The 24197-nt window shown below is 31.8% G+C and overlaps 1 protein-coding gene and 1 long non-coding RNA gene across 18 annotated transcripts; both read left to right on the forward strand.

The window, feature by feature from the left end:
• The first annotated feature begins 8157 nt into the window (after nt 1–8157).
• On the forward strand, nt 8158–11701 carry LOC110877625. 5 transcript variants are annotated; one of them, XR_004866623.1, is made up of 9 exons: nt 8162–8706; nt 8789–8878; nt 8958–9187; nt 9301–9397; nt 9667–9909; nt 10149–10281; nt 10377–10517; nt 10873–11100; nt 11413–11701. It is a non-coding gene; the product is annotated as an uncharacterized LOC110877625 (long non-coding RNA). The 5 variants fall into 5 exon arrangements; XR_004866622.1 differs by having other exon boundaries at nt 8158–8706; nt 9301–9909; nt 10146–10281; XR_004866620.1 differs by having other exon boundaries at nt 8159–8706; nt 9301–9909.
• Nucleotides 11702–15488: 3787 nt separating this feature from the next.
• Nucleotides 15489–21219, forward strand: LOC110877626 (probable protein S-acyltransferase 22). Of its 13 annotated transcripts, XR_004866629.1 has the most exons (10): nt 15489–15890; nt 16461–16564; nt 16719–18384; nt 19068–19400; nt 19628–19654; nt 19741–19826; nt 19911–20039; nt 20131–20211; nt 20550–20747; nt 20819–21219. XR_004866629.1 is itself a non-coding variant. In XM_035977378.1 (8 exons), the coding sequence occupies exons 3-8, from the start codon at nt 19278–19280 to the stop codon at nt 20562–20564; spliced, it is 429 nt and encodes a 142-aa protein (XP_035833271.1). In that variant the 5' UTR covers nt 15492–15890; nt 16461–16564; nt 19068–19277; the 3' UTR covers nt 20565–21219. The 13 variants fall into 13 exon arrangements, 6 of the variants coding, with proteins under 6 accessions (XP_035833271.1, XP_021981478.1, XP_021981476.1 ...); XR_004866628.1 differs by having other exon boundaries at nt 16461–18384; XM_035977378.1 differs by lacking the exon at nt 16719–18384 and having other exon boundaries at nt 15492–15890; nt 19741–19794; nt 20550–21219.
• Nucleotides 21220–24197: the final 2978 nt, after the last annotated feature.

A 24197-nucleotide genomic window follows, 5' to 3' on the forward strand; every position in this document is an offset into this window, starting at 1 on the left:
ATAGATATAACTTTTTATTAGGTATATAAAATTATATTTATTCAACCCGTACAATAAATGAGGTTTTTAAAGATATACTGTTTTATTATTTAGTATATAAAATTTATTTATTCAACCCCGTGTAATACACGGGGTTATAACCTAGTATAACATAAAAGGTGAGTATCCTTTTATCATTTGATTTTGTCTATATATTACTTAATAAGAATCATAAAACCGTTATTATCATTTCAAGGGTTGGATTCGCGAATAGGCAGGGGCGGACGTAAGAGAAAGGCAAGGTGTGCGGGCGCACCCCCGGGGAAAAAAATTTTAGTGCTAAGTTCCGTCGAAAATCCCGTCCGCACCCCTTGGAATTTTTCGTCCGCACCCCTTGGAATTTTCCGTCCGCACCTCTTGCAATTTTTCGTATGCAACCCTTAGATAAAAAGTGTTATCAATTTATATTTTTAAATTTTTTTAGTAAACTCTTATTTTTTTTTAAATACTACCTAAATTATATAACTTTTAATACCTAAATAACTATACTCAAATGCTCAATACCTTTAACTAGCCCACTACTAAGTCTTAGCCCAATAAACAAACCCAACAAATCAACAATATTTCAAACCAAAATAAAATAAACAAGCCCAAAACCCTTACATATTTTCTCCCGCTCTCTTTATACCACCGTAATCAGCCACTATACCACCGCCGATCGAACACGGGTAAATTCTTTGTTATTTTTGATGAATTTTGGTTGATTTTTTGGTTGATATTAGCCGCATACTAACCATGACAGTAGACATGTGCTTCGTTTTGTTTTTCATTATGTTATATGGTGGGTTATATTTTGTTAATGATGATATTTTGCCTTTTTTTTATAGCAGCATACATCACATAGTAGAACTGGTGGGTTATATTTGTTAGTGAAGAATGTTTGGCTTTTTCTTTTTATGGTGTATATGTTGTTTAGATGATTTTTAAGGTTATTTACATTATGATTTCTAGGGCTTGAATAGTTGATATATTATGTAATATGTTATGGAGTCATGTTTTGGATAGATTTCAAAAAATGAAAACCCGTAGGGTGACGTTTTAGTTATGTTTGTAACATGGTTTGACATATTTTTGATGATTATATAAATTTAGTTCGATGTTCTTTGGTTTTACATGACCCGACCCGACCTGATACGAACCGATTTTTTACTTATATACCTTGGGGCCTAAAATTTTTAAAAATTGTCCGCACCCTCATGGAAAAATTCCTGGGTCCGCCACTGCGAATAGGATGTGGAAAAACATCAAGGAGTGGTCACTAGAAGTATAGGGTGGTGCGTCATGGTGACCGAAAGGGTAGCCTATGTAGTGAAACCCTTTTTCAGGTCATTTCTGTATGCTAACTAAACATGCTTTATCATGTAAATGTGCATTAGACTTAATTTCACTAATTAGGTTATTAGAAGTCTAGCAAAGCTCATTTACATGCATAGGTTTGCATTTGGTGATTTGTAGAAATTACCGTTACGCGTACGTTTAAACTCATCTGACATATCTTTAGATTTCTAAATATTCGTCACGTAATTTTCCGGAAAAAAAAAAAACGCTTTATGTATGTATTTTTGTATATGTTTATATATATAAGTTAGACACATACATTGATATGTTTAAAAATTATATTTTCATATTAAGAACAATTACTTAATTTAAATCTAAACTTGATTAACAGCCAAACCGAACGTCGTTATCCACCAAACGCGAGATTAGCCCCACAAGCCGCACCGCGTCGTCCATGACCACCCAAGAGGGCCTCCCCTCTTTTGTGTTTCCTTCCCCAACAAGAAACCATCATGATCTTTATTTTTATTTAACTTTGATTTAAATTAATCCAAACACCACCACCTTATCTTCATTTGTGCAAGACTCAAAAACGCACTCCTCTCTTTCTCTATAAACTTACGTCCACCACCATCACCTTAGCCTCTCCATTCTCAAGCTCTAAATCACCATTTGAAAGCTTGAATCTTCCATTCTAAGATGTTTTAAGGTGTTTACAAGCATCTTCAAGGGTTGGAAAGCAAGGACAACTCAAGAATCTCTTCTTTTTCTCCTAAATCCCTCAGCTTGCTTGCTTGTGGTATGAACACCCTTTTAACCTTTCTTTTTACACTAGATTCATGTGTAAAATGCAAGTTATTTCACCTTGTGTTGGAATGTTTTCATAAAGCTTTTAAAACAAGTAAACTAAAACTCAAAACAAACTTGTTTTAGTGATCCATGGTGTGTGTGAGCCGTATGTATGGTTTTCAAAAACTACGTATACATGATATGTGTATGTAGCAGTATGTACGAGACATGTTATATTTGTATTTTTGGTTGTGTTACACTTAAATATGCATGTATAGATGATTCTAGTCCATGAAGGTGCAAGTATGTTGTTTACATGAATTTTAAGTATAGTACTGTTGACATAAAAATGCTTGTTATGTTGTTGGAAGTTTTGATGGTGAAAAGTTGTTAACTCTAAAGGTTATTTTGGTTAGTAAAAGTTTAAGTATTGGTATTCTATATATGAATATGGTTTTTATAAAAATACAAGTTTTAAGACTTTATGTTGTTTACATGAATTTTAAGTATAGTACTGTTGACATAAAAATGCTTGTTATGTTGTTGGAAGTTTTGATGGTGAAAAGTTGTTAACTCTAAAGGTTATTTTGGTTAGTAAAAGTTTAAGTATTGGTATTCTATATATGAATATGGTTTTTATAAAAATACAAGTTTTAAGACTTTCGATATTGTTTTGGTGAAAAACTAGAGATTCTATATATAACGATGGTATTTTAAATAAAAACCAACACTAATATATATTTTAGTGGGAAGTATAGATTTTAAACCCTAAGGATATATTTTGGTAAAATATATTCTATTATTAAGGCTTTAAAATGATTATTGGGATAATTATTTGCAAGATACGAATTTCATGTGCTCTAAATATATATATATATATATATATATATAGGACAAAGATCCGTTAGGAACCACCCCTTATTGCGAGAACCGCGAGAACCAGTGTGAACACAAACAGTAATTCCTAAAAAAATCTAAAAAACACCCAAAAAATTTTTTTTTTATTTTTTTACTATTTTTTTTGAAAAAATCGCTATATTTTGTTAATAAAAAAAATAAAAAAAAAATTCAAAAAAAAAAAATTTCGAGTAACAGTTATCCATGCACATGTGCATATGTGTCGTTTCTTTGTCAAATTCCGTAATTCATTACAAATAATAGTCAATTGCACTTTCATTTACACTACTACGTGTAATACACTATCTTTTACATTACCAATGTTAGAAATGCACATGTGCATCTATATGTATCAACAGGAAATAAGGTATTTTGGTACACTATTTTCTCTTTCATCTATCATTCCATCCATAATACACAAGCATGCACATGTGCATTTCTGTCATTTCTTTGACAAATTCCGTAATTCATTACATATATTAGACAATTGCACTTTCATTTACACTACCATATGTAATACACTACTTTTTACATTACCAATATTAGAAATGCACATGTGCATTATATGTATCAACATGAAATAAGGTGTTTTGGTACACCACTTTGAATACACTTTCCCTTTCATCTATCATACCATCCATAATACACTACCATTACCTCCTACCATCCATAATACAATACCATTACCTCCTACCATCCATAATACAATACCATTAACAATATTTTCACTTTATTACATGTATGTAAACACCATTTATACCATCCAATCAACATATTACATGAAAAATTGACAACTATAACCAAACCATCAACCACTAGATATAACTAACCAAAAAACATGTATATGGGTCTACTTCTCCATTCAAAATCACAAACTTTTTGTATCAAAACACGTTATATCATGGTTATACCTAATTATGCACATGTACATTTTGAATATTGGTAATGTAAAAAGTAGTGTATTACTAATGGTATTGTAAATTAAAGTGCAATTGTCTATTCCTGATAATGTATTACCGAATTTGTTGAAGTAATGATACATATGCACATGTGCATGGATAACTGTTACTCGAAAAAAAAAAGTTTTTTTTTTTTTTTTTTTTTTTATGGAACGAAATATAGCGATTTTTTGTTAAAAAATATTAAAAAAAATAAAAAAAAATTTTTGAGTGCTTTTTTGATTTTTTTTAGATTTTATTTTGTGTTCACATTGGTTCTCGCGGTTCTCGCAATAAGGGTGGTTCTCGCATGAACCTTACCCTATATATATATATATATATATATATATAGGCTAATTATAATAAGAAAACCCACCCCAGTTAAGAAAACTAAGAAAACTCTTTATATGGACAAGGTTAAGCCACATGTCCATTGTTACATATGCACAGAAGGGTATTTTGGGAACACTTTTTTTTGTGTACAGACACTTTTTTAAATGGCTGACACTTCTTTGTTGAAGATCACTTTTGCATTAATAGGTGAACTCATCTACTCCTATCTCATCCACTCCTTTTTTCATTTGCAAGAAACGTACTCTCTTTATTCTTTTCATTTCTCTCTCTCTCTCTCTCTCTTTATCTCTCTCTCCCTCTTATTTCTAAACCAAAACCCATGCTTTTTCACCTCAATTTCTTCTTTAGATCTAATAACATTTTTTTTCAAATACCATGATTGTATCAACAAAATCTCAACAAAATGGTGTCGAGGTGGTCAGTGGTTTCGGTTCAAATGGCGGAGTTCAAGCTGGTTCGAGTGGTGGAGGTGACGGTGGTTGTGGTTGACACTTGGTTCACATGGTGGCTTGGTTCCATGGCTATATATGAACATCAAAAGATCATCATCCAGATGCTCCGAACCAAAAAGATGGTCCGAATCAAAAGATGATCCAGATCTAAAAGATGATGCTTCAGATAACGGTTGAAAATGCTCCAGATGCTCCGAAAAGATGCTACCAGATCCAAAAGATGCTCCAGGTCCGGTTGAATATGTTCAATGTTGAAGATGATGTTTCAGATGACGGTTCGATGTTGAAGATGATCTAAAAGGTGTTCGATTGTTGAACATGATGTTCCAATTCTAAAAGATCCTCCAGATCCATAAGGTACAATCCTTTTCATTTCTTGATAACTTTGGATGATTTATTTGTTGTTTTCTTGATTGTACTGTGTATGTGGTTTTGATTAATTGAATCTGGCATATGGGCATTTGTAATTTGTGTTTTGGGTTGTTTGTTTCTTGTTTTGAAATGGGTTTGGATCTTTTTCTCTCTAGATAAAAAAATTATTACTCTATTTAAAAGTGAGATTCTGGTAAAAAAAAATTATGCATCACAAATTTTTGATTGTTTGAAGTTTTAGCTTTTCTTGACTTTTAACTTTTTCGATCATGTTTGTCTTCTTTTGTATTAATAGTTTTGATTTTGATTCTTGTTAATTGATCCTTGTACCTATGTTATGTGATGTGTGTAGTGTCGATTATCTAAAGTTGAGGCATTAAAGTTAAAAGTTCATTTGGACATTTGGAGTCGTGTTTTGAAGACATTATTTTGAATTAATCTGGAAGTATTGTTCATTTTACAAGCTATCAATTATTATTTAACATGTACATTTATTATAGGCTTTTGTTATTTCTAAAAAATATAAATTTACTTCAAAGGCTAAATTTCCTTTTTTTATATATGTTTAGGTTATGCAACTGATCTGGATACATTGTGGTTCAATAATAATTGTGCGATGAAGATGTAATGGATCTAGATTTGTAGAAGTGATAGTTACAAATGGAACATTTTTTTTGGAATTACATGTATTTTTTTATCAGTAATACATTACATTTTTTTGTAGTTACATTCTTTTTTTTATTAGTAAAGTGTAACAGTTTTTATTTGTAAAAGTGTAACAATTTTTTTACAGTTACATTTAAAATTATTATCTTTGAAAAAAAAGATTAAAACGATGTAGAGAGAGAGTGTATGGGAAAATGAGTAAGAGAGAGAAATTAGGAAAAGTTGACTAGTACAGTGTACTTTTATATGTTCATATCAATCTTTATGAGTTTATATTTTTCAATCTCATTTTTAATAGAAAATGTGTATCTTTACTTTCTTGTTAAAGTATACAAAAACTTTTTAAATATCATACATCCGTTTACCCAGTATATAATAAATAAAAAGTGTTACAAAGCAAATTATACAGAAAACGCGTTACACTTTTATGTATGTAGATATCCTTTAAATGGTAAAAAAACATTTTTCTTGTTTACTGGTTGTTTACATTTTTTGAAATTATACAGAAATGTATGTTTACACGTGGTGTAACTTCATCTATATGTTGGATTATTGTTAAGGACGTTTATTTTTGATGTAACAATTCTCATAACAATTCTTTGCGTCTTAGTTAGGAACGTCCAAGATCTAGGCATTTTTTTATGTAACACTATGTAACCGGGTGTTAGAAATTTAACAATCGAAGAAAAAATGCATGTTACATTTTTTCGTGTTACATAAATTATGCATGTTACTGAAAATAAAGTGTATTGTTACACTTTTTTAGATTGTTGTAAAAATAAAGTGTGTTGTTACATTTTTTTCAGATTATTATAAAAATAAAGTGACTATGACAGAAACAAAGTGTGTTGTTACATTTTTTTTGTGTTAGAAATGTAACAATCAATCAAAGCAAAAAATGCTTGTTACATTTTTTTATGTTACAGAAATAATGCCATTTACATGTAACAAAAAAGTGTTACATATATGACGTAAAATTGATCATGTAAAAATTGTAGTGTACGTACCAACATGTAACATCTTTTAATAGGAAGACGACTTTTGTAAACATGTGATGTAATATAACACTTTGTGTCGGACAAGAAAGAAAAGAAAACGCGTTACACTTTTATGTATGTGGATATTGGCGATATCCTTTAAATGGTAACTTTATTTTTTGTATATTTTTTGAAATTATACAGAAAATGTAACGTTATTTGTAGAATGTAACCTTAATAAGATGATACATATAATGTAACCTTATTCAACGTGTATATCCAGTTTTTCACTTAATGCTTTTGCATTTATTTTGTTGTATACTACACCAGTGGCCCAAAACAACTTTATGCAGAAGTTGACACTTTTTTTCGTTAATATATATGAATTAAAAAAACCATCATTTCATGAATGGACCTTAGGGTGATAGGGTAATATACAGATTTTAGTGTCTTTTAATAAGAAAAAGATGCAAGAGAAAGAGGACACATTGGAAAAAGAATTTGTCAGAACCTTTTTCTTTTCTTTTTTTTTAATATGTATTTTTGAATTATATATTAAAAAGGATGCAGGAGAAAGGGGACACTTTGGAAAAGGGGACATGAAAAATGGTACACATCAAAGGAAGTCAGATGCACAGATGATTCTATCCCCATTTTACCCTTAGATGTACCATTTTATTGATTAATATAATAAAAAGTAGGAGAGATAATACCCAAACACATCACAACCATCCATCTCTTCTAATCAATGGTAGATGTTGAGTTTCTTGGGTTTTCTCAACTCAAGTGGGTTTTCGATTTATCCTTGCCCTATATATATATATATATATATATATATATATATATATATATATATATATATATATATATATATATATATAGTGGAGAGTTCAAATAAGAAGAATATTTTTCTAAGAAGAAAAAAGAAGAAATTTCAACCAATAAGAATGCTTTATTTTATTTCATTTAATATAAGTATTTAATGTTACTATAAGGGTACATCGGTAAATCTATATTGGTCATCAATTTGTAGTCTTCCTCTTTAATAGCTAACTACATTAAATTTTTTGTAACTTATATTTTTAAAATATATATTTTTTTTCAAAAAAAAAAAAATTTAAAGTGTAGGATAAATTACGAGTTGTGTAGGATAAGTTACGAGTTGTGTAGGATAAATTTCAACGTGTAGGATGAATTTCGAAATATGCAGGATAACTTTTGATGTGTGTAGGCAACAAAGTTAGTGTGGAGGATAATAGTCTTTATGACTAATTAATTAGTCAAAAATGATAATAAATGAGATAAGTGAAAAAACTATTTAATGTTTTACAAAATTACCCTTTGTTCTTTTTCTTCTCAATTAAAATTTCTTCTCAAATGAACCTTCCATATATATATATCTATATCTATACTATATTAATAAGCATATCCAAAGGACTTCTTAAGGTCATTGTAATTTCCTTAAAACACCCCTGAAACATGATGTACAAGTCTTTTAAGCACCAGAAAATATCACTTTCCAGTTATACCCTTCTACTAAAAAACACGGGATATATTAGGGTTTCACCATTTCAAAACATTTCAAAATCGCCCGCTTTTCCCTGCTCCTCTCTCTCTCTTGCGATTCCAGATCTGGATCTGGATCTAGGGTTTTCCTCCAAGGCGATTCAAGCTGCTATTCAAGGATCTTACATCTGGCCCATTCCCTTCCCTCTCACAAATCACACATCTCACAAAACTTCATCAACCTTCTCTCTCCCTCGGCGACTCATGAACAGATCTGTGAGGATTTCACAAGATCTAGGGTGTTACTTTCATTCGATTTCAAATCCATGACCGGTGTTACTTTCATTCGATTTCAAATCCATGACCCCTTCCTGTGACGGTGTGGTGTGCAGATGGTTGAAGATGGATTCCTAGCCGTCGCATTTGGTGAAGACGGTGGTGGTTATTTTTTTATATATTTTAAGGATTTGTTGATTTGAACAGGTTTTCACCACAGATCTTCTTTGGGTTTTTTGTACAGGTTTTTCTAAGATGGTTGAATATGGATTCCCAAGCCCTAACGATGTCACAATCAGAGCTCATTGATCATGCCGATTTGGACTTTTTATTGGTATTAATCTTTATGGGTATTCTTTAAGGTGTTTTTGTTTTGATTTATTAAGTGATTTCAACTATTTGTGATCTTAAAGGCACTTTTGGGTATCTAGATCCAGAGTACTCCATGACCGGGCACTTAACTAGGAAATCAGATGTTTAAACAGCTCCAGAAAAAAGCACCCTACAATGGCTGATTTTGTGGTTACTCTTCAGCAATCATTGGCATTGCAGGAGCAATTTGACAGTTCTGCGCATGCTGCAGGTTCAACGGGGTTCACCTTTAAAATGTAGTATCTACTTTTCGGGCCTAGACATAACTCTGGTATAGCCAAATTCCTTCATAAGTGTTGTGTGATATATTTGGTTGGGTTTAATTATTTGCATGTGCTCTTTGATAACTGGTATCTTACAAATATACTTATTTTGCATTAGTAGAATAGTGGTATATGATAGTCCATTTAAGAAGCATATGAAGTTAACGAAGATGAGCATGGAGTGCAAGACACATTTATCTTACAAAATAACCTTTTCTGTAAGTACATGGATGACAAACAATCATTTATGTGAGTGGCAGTTCAAAGATCAAAAAGATTTTTTTTTCAATTACTAAAAGAATTGCAATCATTGAGATTGAGAAGTCTCCTACTAAATGTTGCAGTTTGCACTGATTGTAACAATGATATGCATAAACATTCATCAAACATTTAAGTCAACTCAAGATTTAAGAGTACTATAGTCTCACCTTTTTTGGTTGTTACAACATGTTGAATATGATATATTTTCTTGTTTTTCCTATGGTAGGGGACCCTGACACACCCATAAAGGGCGTATCGAGCATTCTTTTAGAATGTTTTCATACAGAGATATGGAACATGCCACTAGAAATTTCAGCAGTCACATGTTGTTGGGTCGTGGACATCATGGAGAGGTATATAGAGGTTGGCTTGATAAGAAGACCTTTTCCCCTTCAATGTCTGATAATGGACTGATCATTGCTGTTAAAAGACTTGATACATACAAGTTAAACCTCATATGGTAAAGGAGGTAAATCATTACTCCTTCAAAACTGACAGATGCTTTTGTTTTTTACCTATAGAAATAGAATGCATATTTTGATTGTTTCAATTTTCTCTTCTATACAATTTACTCACTTTGAGAAAAAATATGGTACTCAACTACTTATACATTAAAAAAATGTCCGCTTTTCTTTTTTCGTTTTTTGCAAAAGTAGAACAATTCTTGATTCCATTGTCATGAGTTACTTCGTTTTGTGGATACAGCAGAAGATGAAACTTTTGGAAGAATTTAATGATCCCAACGTTGTTAAGATCTTAGGTTATTGCATGAAAGAAGATTCGATACTCATTGTATATGAGTTCATGCATCAAGGAACCCTAAATGATTATCTATTCAGTGGTAAGTACCATTTAAGTATAAACAGCAAGTAGCTGAAACGTAGTTGTACAGAGTATGTGAATAAAGCTAGAAGTGAGACGAAAGTTGTCTTGCAGTTGAAAGAAGAACAGAGCGGCACCTGTTTAATTCGAGGGTCAAAATTGCAATATGGATTGCTCGAGGTCTTGTTTTTTTTGCGCATACAGCCTCAACTTGTGGATTGCTCATTACAGATGCACAATATATTGTTGGATGAGGTATTTGTGTTTTGAAATATTAAGTCCAACGAAGTTCCTTCAACATACCCACTAACCCAACCTATTCCGGGTAGGCATGTTAAAGGAACTTCGCTAGACTAGGATTGCCTAACAATAAAACTAGAAGAAAATATAAAATGGTCAAAATCAGCAAACTATACACTTAAAATCCTTTTAAAATACCACTGAAAGCAGATCAACAACAAAATTAACTATCATGAGTGTTTTCTTCTATCGACATGCCAGTGACAATTCTTTTCTTTTATTAACCACTGGTGTATGTAATGTATAGAGCTCGTGTTTTTACGTAATTGAAAGATGTCTCATGTATTTTTTGGTCAACCTATAATTGAAGGTATAATTTACTGATCGCACACAAACAAGAGATTGGACAACTCTTAACTTTGGAGCAAGGAAAACCTCTCAGAGAAGCTATTGTGGAGGTGTGTACATCATAAAGCCCTCTGAGCTCACACCATTGACCACGTTAGCAGCAGCTGAGCTGGCCCTTCAATCTGGAATTCCGCCTATAAACCCACGTCAACCACAACTTTTTTTTTATCACCGAGTCATGTAGCTCAAAGTAAGCTCTATATTCTAAATCTGTTTTAATGTTTTCTTAATAATTTAGACCCATTTACATACAATGAGTCAAAGTAGGTTCTGCAAGGAAAACGGGTTGAAACTCTTTTAAAATCCATAAAGTCAAGTGTAACACAATAATTATTTTCAAATTTGTCTAAAGTTGAAAAAAGCCATGTGTGGGGCGGTCTGACTCGGCACAACCCTTTTAGACCAAGACTAAACATTACCAGTGTTGACCCGTTACCCAACTTGTATGAAACATCCTTTTGCATCTATTAAACAATCTTTATATTCTTTGAAATTTTTACAGTGATAGGCGACGGGACTATCCGAATGTATGCGGGCCAAAACAGAAAGCGTTATGGATAGCCCACACTACCAGCTTACAACATAGCACACATTCCGAAGGAAGTTTCATATTTCCCCAGTCATGGGGTGCATATTCCCTTTCTAATGTCAATTATGTAAATCATTTGTAAAAGACGCTTCAACATCTGTTACATGCGTTATTGTACAGAACATGCTATTGCAAAGATGTTTTAAAATGGCAAGAACATGCTTAATCTCTTCAAACTTAAGCAACCCCTGACTTATGTGCACGTGCATTCACATCAACACACACATGTATATGTAGTTGACTTAAGTCATTTATGAACATTAACGTATGCGAAAAAAATATTCTTTTAATTTAAATAAATTCTTACCGGTATATATTACCTATATATTAAAAATACAACTTAATGAATAGTAAAATCACATACGGACCGACTTTTGGCATTACCTATATATTAAAAATACAACTTAATGAATAGTAAAATCACATACGGACCGACTTTTGGCATTGTTGGTACCGCTTCGGTACCTGTATATTTACTGGTTTTTACCCTCAAATACAAGTATGGTATCGTACCGGGTATATTCAGTACCAGTACCCACTTTTAGGTATTTTCGGTACCGGTTTTTTGTAGCAGTTGATACCGGTACCCCTTTGAGCTTATGCCACGTACCAACGCATTAAAATAGAATGGCATTGTTGGTACCGCTTCGGTACCTGTATATTTACTGGTTTTTACCCTCAAATACAAGTATGGTATCGTACCGGGTATATTCAGTACCAGTACCCACTTTTAGGTATTTTCGGTACCGGTTTTTTGTAGCAGTTGATACCGGTACCCCTTTGAGCTTATGCCACGTACCAACGCATTAAAATAGAATTTAATGAATAGCAACATCACTTACGTATATATTTTAGTTAAAATTGGTCAAACCTAACTCAACCTATATATTAATAACACTATCAGTTTTGCCATAGCTTTTTTTTTTTTTTTTTTTAAACATCATCAACTATGTGTACATTTAAAAGAAAAAGGTAACTTTATATAATAGTAGTTATGTTTTCCAAAGTGTCTTATGTGTTATAAAAAATTATAATTAAATAAAGAAAATGAAATTGCCTTTGCATAATCACATAATTTACTTTTTTTAAGTAAGCACATATACACACACCATCAACATTTCTTTTTGAGTTAACAAAATACAAGGTTAAAACAAACTGTCATAACATTCACAAAGACACAAACTATAATTAGTCTGCAACCATCACAACACTTTTTTATCTACTCCACCATCAAGACTACACAACTGCAACCTCAAAAACACCGTGGCTGCTGCTGCCGCCACATAAAAAGATACAATAAGTGACTGCGTCAAAAGTATTGGGTCGTGAGAGTTTGAAACTGGGGGTGGATAAGACAGCCTCTTAGGGTGTAAGGGGCACTCCCCTAAGAGGGGAGTCCCCTCTCTTACGCATAACCAATCCTCGTGTGCCACGTCAACTCCCCTCTTAAACTCCCCTCACACCCTAAATTGATGGCGGCACTCCCCTCTTAGGTGACTTGGTTTTTTATTAAAAAAAAAAAAGTTTTCATTGGTTGATTGAATGGGGCCCACCTTCTCTCTCCTCCCCTCTCTTCGGTGCCTCCTCACCGATCATCCTCCCCGATTTTGGCTCCCCGCTGGACCGGCGGCACCTCCCCGTTCGGTGAAATTGGTCCCCGCACGGGGTCACCGAGGGTGCCCCGCTCCCCCTTAACAGATTTGGAGAAAGTTGTTGGTCGGAAACCTTACGAACACAAACACAATGATAAACTACAAACAATCGAAATACTTGTATTGAATATGAAAGTATATGTGAATCTAATGATTAAAAATGAAATAAACAAACCCTATTTATACTATACTAAACAAATAGGTGTGCCTGAACCATCGCGTCTCCTTCTTGAATCGATGTGTCTGATGAAGTCTATGATGTTTGCCGCCATTCTGAATCAATGCGTCCCTTGGGATGTGTCGATTCCCTTATGTTATAGGTTATAGTTTTTTCTGTTTGTCACTTCCGGTCGTCGTACTTGTTTACTAATTTATTTACACTATAAACTGATCTATCTACTAATAACAGAACAACTCCTATATTTATATTTTCTAACTTTGTTTCTCTTTCTAAATTGTGAGATATCCTCTCTCTCTGTGAGGCTCCACCGCCCCATCTTCGCCTCTTCGCTTATGGTTTTACAACCACATATAGTTTTCTTATTGAACGATTGTGCGTACCTCGTAGCGGGCCTTGGTCTGAGGTGGTTAACCGGTGCGGTGGAGTTTGTCGGAGCACTGGTACAATGGTTTGGGGGTCATTTAGGCTTCCATCCGATGGTGATATTGGTTGTTGGATCATTTAGTAGTATTAATGTGCAATGCCGATTGTACTCTTTGTTTTAAACATTGTACGCTAGTTTATATAATTCTTGCCATACATTTTAATATTTTTGTTTTTAAACTTTACTCATACTAGCATATTATCTACTTGACTCGACAACAAGATTATGCAAACGAACATGATAACATAAACAAGATCCATATAACTATTTACCCATGGGTAAATGACATATTACTTTCATTTTAGTGGTACTTAAGTGTGTATAGTTATTAATTGGGAGTAGTACTTGGCTATTTTTACTTGAAAAAGGTGATTATAATTCTTGTAAATGAGTATACTTTGTTAAATTATGTAAAAATCTTATAAGTATTAAACTTGTAGTGTAATCCAATTTTTTCTTTCTAAAATTAAAAGTATTAAACTTGTAATGTAATCCGATTATTTCTTCCTAAAAGCTAGAAGTTAATTACAAATATCCGGATAGAGATAAGTATATCACCTAGAGACATAAGTGAAATTTGTGGGTTTTAAACAAACCACTTCAAACAGTCTACTGTATGCATCACGTTTTGTTTTTGAAATTTCATCTAAATCTGATCCAGGCCAGGTAACAAAAGATCTAAAGGTGAAAAAATGAGAAAACCACAAGGACTATCCGGGCCGAAATTTCTACTGTATGCATAGTTAGGTCCATGTTAAATGACTATATTACCCTTAATGATATAACAAATCAAATTAAATAATCATTAAATATATATGTGTGTGTGGGGCCACTTATTAAAAAAATATAATAAACCAACCCCCCCCCCACCCAACCTTAACTATTCTTCTTTGTAACATTCAGTGCCAACATATCACGAATAAGAAAACTAACCTAAGTACTATACAATATATCACGAGACAACTGATAAACTAACGGTAAACGAGTATTCTATTGTAAATCGCCACTCCCGCTGCATTGCGCGGGTAAATGGCTAGTATATATATATATATATATATATATATATATATATATATATATATATATATATATATATATATAGTGTAGAGTTCAAATGAGAAGAAATTTTTTGTAAAGAAGAAAAAAAAACAAATTTCAACCAATAAGAATGTTTTATTTTACTTCATTTAATATATGTATTTAATGTTACTATAAGGATACATTGGTAAATCTATATATGTCATTAATTTGCAGTCTTCCTCTTTAATAGCTAATACAATAAATTTTTTGTAACTTATCTTCAAAATATATATTTTTTTAAAAAAATAAAATAATTTAAAGTGTATGATAAATTAGAAGTTGTGTAGGATAATTACGAGTTGTGTAAGATAAATTTCAACGTGTATGATGAATTTCCAAATATGTGGGACAACTTTTTGATGTGTGTAGGCAAAAAAAGTTAGTGTGGAGGATAATAGTCTTTATGACTAATTAATTAGTCAAAAATGATAATAAATGAGATAAGTGAAAAACTATTTAATGTTTTACAAAATTACACTTTGTTCTTTTTCTTCTCAATTAATTTTTCTTCTCAAATGAACCTTTTCCTATATATATATATATAAGGAGTCGCTAAAATAAAAACCATCACCAGTTCTAAGAACCGTAAAAACCACTGACAAACAATCAGAAAAAGAGATAATTTGGTTATTTCCTTCAAATGTGAAATCTATCATCTCTCCTTTGTCTTTGTTGCCATTTAAGTCTCCTGCAAGACTTCTCTCCCCTCTTTGTCTCTCTCATCAAATTAAATTCATATCCACCAAACCCATTTATCTCCATCAAAGCCATTCCTTTTCTGTTGATAGTGTTCTTTTTACTTTCTAATGATCATATGAATAACATATATTGGGTGATTCATTAGATATCATATGTACTTTTTTTAGAGACGTAGATAATTCATTTGTTTATCAAATCTACTAGTATGATTGGTGGGTTTGAACAAAGAGAGAGAGAGAGATTCGATGAGAAAGAGATCGGAGAAGGAGATCGGAGAGAGAGAGAAAGACGGCGGTAAAGGTGGGTGTACTTCGGAGCTCCGATCTGGTCAGCGACGACAATAAGTTTCAGTCCGGTAAGCACCCTCATATCCCTGGATCATATCGCCATTTGTGCGTTTTGAGCTTTTTATGATCTGGGTTTGAAAACCAGTTTGTGTTTCATATTTCTTTTTGGTGAGTTTGTAGATCCTAATCTGGGTTTCAACTTTCAGATCTGCAAATTACTGTAGTAACCTTTTCTTCTTATCTTCACTTTTTGTATGATTTTTAGTGTGTTCTAGATCTGTATATATGTTTTTATTATGTGTATGAGCAAAATGAGTGTTGATTTTTCTAGAGAAGTTTAATTTTCTCAAATAAGATGATTTTTTTTCTTAATATAAGAAGTAAGAAAGTTCTCCTATGACTGAGAGCATAAAGTAGGTATTATTGGTTTTTTTTTTCTAATTATTTGTTCTTGAAAAGCTTGAATTTTTTCTGTTAATAAGATGAGATCATAATAGGAATGGGTATTAGTTTTTCTTGAATTATTTCACTTAAAAATTCTTTTTTTTTCTTATATAAAATAAAATCATACCTCACTTAAATAATATATAATTTGTTGATTCTTTTTGCTAATCACGATTCTAATATGTGTATTCCAGGCTTATTATTGGCTGCAAATTAAACGGGCCGGTGCCGGAACCACCGGCGGCGGTGACGGTGGTTCCGACCATGGCTGTGATGGAGGTGATTAGTGTGAAATTTGGTACGGCTTGGTCTCGGTTTTGTTGGATTGATTACCTGTTATTTGCCATTTGTTCGAGTCTTTGGTTTTGCTGGATTTATTTACCTTTAGCTGTGTCTTTTACCATTGCTTGAGTCTTCTGTTTGTTGGCTTCGATGTCGACTGTTTTTTATAGGTGACCAATTTGCAAGCGTTGCCGGTGCTTTTTTGGTAGATTTCGCACAGTGAACTATGAGGGTTTTGGTCCGTTTGGATTTTTGGGCGGTGATGATGCAAAAAAAAAAAAAAAAAAAACGTATATTTTGATGACGATGGCGCGGCATGGTTGATGGATGGTAGATTTTTAAACCTGCAACCCCACTTTGCAGCCTCTGATTATCGGAAAAATCTGAGCCAAACTCCGTTTTTTTCAAGAATTCAAACATTGTTTTGATTTTTCTTGTTGATTTTTTATTTTTTTTCCCAGTCGATGATGATAACAATCTATCTGAGACACCTACCGAGTTGCGATTTCTGGGTGCGTTCGTTTTGTGTAGAAAAGTTTTTGAGAAAAAAGCTAAAACCGTAAACTTTTTAACGTAAAACGTAAATTTTTTAACGTAAAACGTAAAGTTTTTAACGTAAAACGTAAAGTTTTTAACGTAAAAGTTAAAACCGTAAATTTTTCAACGTAAAACGTAAATTTTTTAACGTAAAACGCAAAAAGTTTAACGTAAAAAGTAAAAACGTAAAACGTAAAAACTTTAACGTAAAACGTAAAAAGTTTTACGTAAAACGTAAAAAGTTTTATGTAAAACGTTAAACGTAAAAAGTTTTACGTAAAACGTAAAAATTTTAACGTAAAACGTAAAAAGTTTATCGTAAAACTTAAAATGTAAAAAGTTTAAAAAGTTTTAACGTAAAATGTAAAAAGTGTAAAAAATGACGCGTTAAAAAAACGTGAAAAAACGGCGTGTTAAAACGTCGTGTAAAAAACGACGTGTAAAAAACGTGTAAAAAAACGTGTAAAAAACGGCGCGTTTAAAAACGTGTAAAAAACGACGCTTGAAAAAATGGCGCGTAAAAAACGACGCGTTAAAAAAAACGACGCGTTAAAAAAAACGACGCGTTAAAAAAAAACGACGCTTGAAAAACCCAGCGTGCAAAAACCGGCGCTCAAAAAAATTTGTCTTGTTAAAAAAATTTTAATGTAAAAATTCTTTTAATAAAAAATTATTTTTAAAAAACAAAAAGTAATAAAATAAAACAAAAAAGTAATAAAAAATAATAAAGCCAAAATAGAGTATTTTTACTAAATTACCCTTTTGGATTAAAATATTAAAGAAATAATAAGATAAAATGTATTTAATATTCATTTTAGTTACTTTTAATCTCATCCATCCATCTTCTTGATCTAATGGTTAGGAACTGGTTCTCGCGGTTTTTACAACTGGAGGTGGTTTTCATTTTAGCGGTCCCATATATATATATATATATATATAGTGTGGGGTTCATTGGGGAACACCAAAAAAGTGGGGAACAGGGGAACACCCTTGGATTAAGTTAATCAAGGGCTGAGATTATAGATCAAATTTTTTAAGTCTAAAAAACGCGGAGGGGCATTATTGTCATTTTGAAAAGTTTCAATTAGGTCATTCACATATCCTCCATCGTCCCTTTCCCATCTGCCTTCCCCACCGCCGCCGCCACCACCTCTCGCCGTCGTCCGTCCTTCACGTTTTCTGTTCAAATACACATGCTGTATTTAAAACCTGATCTGCACCACAGAAATCGCGATCTGTATAGCCATAAAAATTACACAACGAAGGATTATGCTCTTTGTGAATGTCGCCTGTGAATCGGTGAGGTTCATTCTACAATTGATCTTGCTCGTTTTAGTTTTAATATTGATTTGAAATTACCTTATCTGGATTTTGTAGTTTATAACGAATTCATCATAATTCTGATTGAATATCCATTGAGTTTTCTAGTTAATAAGCATTCATAGTTGTTTTACGTGAATTGCCAATTTGTTTTATGTAAAAACTTTTTTTAACATGTTAAATTTTGTCAAAATGAGTTTTAGTGATGCGGATTCTATATCTTACTTTGTCTTATGTAAAAACTTTTTTTTAACATGTTAAATTTTGTCAAATGAATTTTAGGTCTTGATTTTGTGTTGTGTTTAGGTCTAATTGTTTGAGATGATTTGAGTTTGAGGTAATTTCGCATCATGTGCATACGCCTGCCAAGTGTTTGATAAATTGCCTTAATGAACAGGTTTAGCAATTAAACTTTAATTAATTGTTCTTGGCTACTTGTTGGTTAAAGTGCTTCATAATTTTGTTTATATTTACTGATTCTCACATGATCGTAATACTATATATAGACCTATAGGTATGTGATCACAGACTGCATCATGTCACATGTTTTAATGCTTGTTCTACATTTGTCATGTCACATGTTTTATACGTGTTCAATAGTTAGTGTAATAGATCGTAATACTATATATAAAACTCGAGTCACTTGTTTATCTTCTTACCAGATTACATGTGCATTTGGCTTGTATATTTGGTGTGCTGGTGCTGATCCAGCAGATGCAGGGGTTTTCAAGTCCAGAAAGTATTGTAAAACCCCCAACAGCCAAACAAATGCTAGAAAAGAAGGGTCAAACCATGGTGGAGAATCGCTAACTAAAGACGCAAATGATGAGAGGTCTAAAGCCGTAAAAGCCACGTTGTCACCGTCTTGTTTAATGGTTGTTTTGTGTCTGATTCCTCGTGCTCTCACGTATCATTGTTCGAGTTTAGAAGAGGAGTCTTCTCAACACCAAACAAGTGAAGATGGCATGTTTTACTGCAGTTTGTGCGAGGTTGAGGTGCGTTTGACTTTTGAGGTCAACTATCGTTTTCTGACTTCAAACTTGATGTGATGTCTTGGAAATTTGAAATTAATTGAATTAGTACAAATAAATTTGTTATATAATGCTTGATGTTACAAGCAGGCTAGTCCTATTTTGATATTCAGAGGTCAAAACTTTGACCTGTAAAGTCAAGTCAGAAAATAAATCATAACAATTGAACATTAGGTTTGGCTTTCTTGTAGGTTTTCAAGTACAGCAAGCACTGCAGAGTATGTGACAAATGTGTCGATCGATTTGATCATCATTGCAGGGTATATCGTTGAAATAATGTGAATACTTATTTGACTTCTTGTAGTGGCTCAATAACTGTGTTGGGAAGAAAATCTATAAGAAGTTCTTCACACTTATGGTCTCTGCTCTTCTCGTAGTATGGTCTAACCTGTAAGATATATTGTTGTACTGACATTTAGTTAAAATTTCAACATCTAACACAGGTTTTCTGATGTTTGACTTTGAGAAATGAAGCTTATACTACAATGGTCAACCGGGATTGTTGTATTGATAAGTTGCGCCATCGACCACGAGAGATACAAATCTGAAGTAGCTTCAAAGTTAGGAAGCAATTTCAAATTAGCTCCTTATGTTGCAGTTGTGGTTAGCATCTGATTTGAATTTAACGTTCGACACAACTCTTTTTGAATTCAAAATTGATAACCTTTGACTAAGACTAGTCAAAATCTGACAGGCAGTATGCACGATTTTGGCGATGATTGCAACGCTACCGCTTATCCAGCTCTTCTTCTTTCACCTTCTTCTCATAAAGAAGGTGATCTTAATTAATATATACCTTTTATGTGATCTTGTTTCTTTCTATTACACGTGTCAAGATAGGCGGGCCGAAACGGGTTCAGGTGGAAACAGGTTGGGGTTATAACAAAAACAACATTATTACAAATTTGTATGCTTTAAAAAGTAATATTTGAGCGCTATTTGACTTGTTCCCTTTTTCGTTCTCTTATTGGACCTGTTTTGAAGATTCATGATAAAACACAACCCAAATCAACCCATTTATAAGCAAATGGGTTGAAATGACACACTAATGTTGGAACCATTTGAGCGTCAAGCTTATATCTTGTTTTGTGGTTTTAACATTTATGGTAACAGGGAATTAGCACATAGATTATATCAGAGCATTAAGGGAGCAGGAGCAACAAGGATTTGGGGGCCCACAAAGTCCTCAAACGTCGCCAGCTAGCTCGCTCACGGGTTTCAGCAGTGTCAGTTCTTTCAATACTTTCCGCCAAGGCGCGTGGTGTACTCCTCCACGTCTGTTCGTTGAAGATCATGTCATTTTCAATAAGGGTCAAAGCATAAACTTCCCTTTTCACTGTATCGAGTTCTGTTTGTTAATTATGTATGTATTTTGTTTACAGTATGATGTGGTCCCACCTGAGACCAGTTCAGTTAGCTCACTAGGGAAAAAGACACTTGATGACCCCATCAAGAAAAAGAATTCCACATCCGTGAAGATCAGCCCATGGACCTTAGCCCGTTTAAACGCAGAAGACGTCTCAAGAGCCGCAGCAGAGGACAACAAAAGATTGCAAAAATGAGTAAAAACATGCTTTGAAAGAGACACAATTCAGACATGTGGATGCTTTAGTTATACATGTTGTCGATGATCTTAGTTTCTAATAGTTTTACATGTAAAATAAACCAGGAGAATCGTAAATTCATATAAGAGACATGGATTCTTAAGTAATACATGTTTTACATGCCATATATCATGTTTTTACAAGTTTTGAATATTCAAAGAAACTATATCATTTCACAATGTTTATTTTGGTGATTTGCTTTTGTCACGTTTTTGGTTATGTATATTGCATTGATCAACTATTCAACTTTAATTTGCCAAATTATATATTACATTGCGGATTAAAATTCAAAATATTTAGTTAAAGTTTTGTGTGGAGTTTATGCGGGCTTAAAATATTAAAATAAATAAATTTAACATGTTAAATGAGCGTGTACGTTGATCAACTAAACTCGATTGAAAATTATTTGACTAAACATGTTAAAATAATTTTTGTACGATAAACTTTAACATGTTAAATGAGAGTTTGCGTTGATCAACTAGGTGTGATTCAACTTTATTTAACCAAATTATATATTGAATTTCGGCCTAGAGTCCGAAATACTGAAATAAAGTTTTGTGTGTAGTCTATGCGGGCTCAAAATAATAAAATAAATTGATTTAACATGTAAAAAAACGTTTGCATTGATCAGCTAAACTTGATTTGACTTTATTTGAACAAACATATTAAAATAAGTTTTGTATAATAAACTTTAACATGATGAAAGGTTGACTTGTTCTACTAGGTTCGATTTAAATTTATATGACCAAATTATATATTAAATTTTGGATAAGAGTTTAAAATACTAAAATAAAGTTTTGTATGGAGTTTATGCGGGCACAAAATATTAAAATAATTTAATTTAACATGTTAAAGAAAAGTTTGCATTGATCAACTTAACTTGATACGACTTTATTTGACCAAACATGTTAAAATAAGTTTTGTACAATAAACTTTAACACGTTAAATGAGAGTTTGCCTTGATCTACAAGGTTCGATTTAACTTTATTTGACCAAATTATAAATTAAATTTTGGATTAAAGTTTAAAATACTAAAATAAAGTTTTGTGTAGAGTTTATGCTGGCTAAAAATATTAAAATAAATAAATCTAACATGTTAAATGAGCGTTTACATTGATCAACTAAACTCGATTCGAATTTATGTGACCAAACATTTTAAGATAAGTTTTGTACGATAAACTTTAACATGTTAAATGAGAGTTTAAATTGATCAACTAGGTGCGATTCAACTTTATTTAACCAAATTATATATTGAATTTCCGCGTAGAGTCCAAAATATTAAAGTAAAGTTTTGTGTGTACTTTATGCGAGCTCAAAATATTAAAATAAATTAATTTAACATGTTAAAAAAAAGTTTGCATTAATCAGCTAAACTTGATTCGACTTTATTTGACCAAACATGTTAAAATAAGTTTGTACAATAAACTTTATCATGTTAAATGAGAGTTTGCCTTGATCTACTCGGTTCGATTTAACTTTATTTGACCAAATATATTCAATTTTGGATTAGAGTATAAAATACTAAAATAAAGTTTTGTGTGGAGTTTATGCGGGCTGAAAATATTAAAATAAATAAATTTAACATGTTAAATGAGCGTTTACATTGATCAACTAAACTCGATTGGAATTTATTTGACCAAACATGTTAAAATAATTTTTGTACAATAAACTTTAACATGTTAAATGAGAGTTTGCGTTGAACAATTAGGTGCGATTCAACTTTATTTAACCAAATTATATATTGAATTTCGGCCTAGAGTTCAAAATACTTAAATAAAGTTTTGTGTGTAGTCTATGCGGGCTCAAAATACTAAAACAAATTAATTTAACATGTTAAAAAAATGTTTGCATTAATCAGCTAAACTTGATTTGACTTTATTTGTACAATAAACTTTAACATGATGAAAGGTTGACTTGTTCTACTAGGTTCGATTTAAATTTATTTGACCAAATTATATATTAAATTTTGGATAACAGTTTAAAATACTAAAATAAAGTTTTGTATGGAGTTTATGCGGGCTCAAAATATTAAAATAAATTAATTTAACATGTTAAAGAAAAGTTTGCATTGATTAACTAAACTTGACATGACTTTGTTTGACCAAACATGTTAAAATAAGTTTTGTACAATAAACTTTAACACGTTAAATGAGAGCTTACCTTGATCTACAAGGTTCGATATAACTTTATTTGACCTAATTATAAATTAAATTTTTTGATTAGAGTTTAAAATACTAAAAAAAAAGTTTTGTGTAGAGTTTTTGCTGGCTAAAAATATTAAAATAAATAAATTTAACATGTTAAATGAGCATTTACATTGATCAACTAAACTCGATTCGAATTTATTTGACCAAATATTTTAAGATACGTTTTGTACGATAAACTTTAACATGTGAAATGAGAGTTTAAATTGATCAACTAGGTACGATTCAACTTTTTTTAACCAAATTATATATTGAATTTCGGCGTAGAGTCCAAAATATTAAAATAAAGTTTTAAGTGTAGTTTATGCGGGCTCAAAATATTAAAATAAATTAATTTAACATGTTAAAGAAAAGTTTGCATTGATCAACTAAACTTGATTCGACTTTACTTGACTAAACATGTTAAACTAAGTTTTGTATAATAAACTTTATCATGTTAAATGAGAGTTTGCCCTTATCTACTTGGTTCGATTTAATTTTATTTGACCAAATATATTAAATTTTGGATTAGAGTATATAATACTAAAATAAAGTTTTGTGTGGAGTTTATGCGGGCTTAAAATATTAAAATAAATAAATTTAACATGTTAAATGAGCATTTACATTGATCAACTAAACTCGATTGGAATTTATTTGACCATGTTAAAATAATTTTTGTACAATAAACTTTAACATGTTAAATGAGAGTTTGCGTTGATCAATTAGGTGCGATTCAACTTTATTTAACCAAATTATATATTGAATTTCGGCCTAGAGTTCAAAATACTTAATTAAAGTTTTGTGTGTAGTCTATGCGGGCTCAAATACTAAAATAAATTAATTTAACATGTTAAAAAAATGTTTGCATTGATCAACTAAAATTGATTTGACTTTATTTGACCAAATATATTAAAATAAATTTTATACAATAAACTTTAACATGATGAAAGTTTGACTTGTTCTACTAGGTTCGA

Source organism: Helianthus annuus, chromosome 9, assembly GCF_002127325.2.
Source record: "Helianthus annuus cultivar XRQ/B chromosome 9, HanXRQr2.0-SUNRISE, whole genome shotgun sequence".
In the NCBI taxonomy this organism is placed as follows: domain Eukaryota; kingdom Viridiplantae; phylum Streptophyta; class Magnoliopsida; order Asterales; family Asteraceae; genus Helianthus; species Helianthus annuus.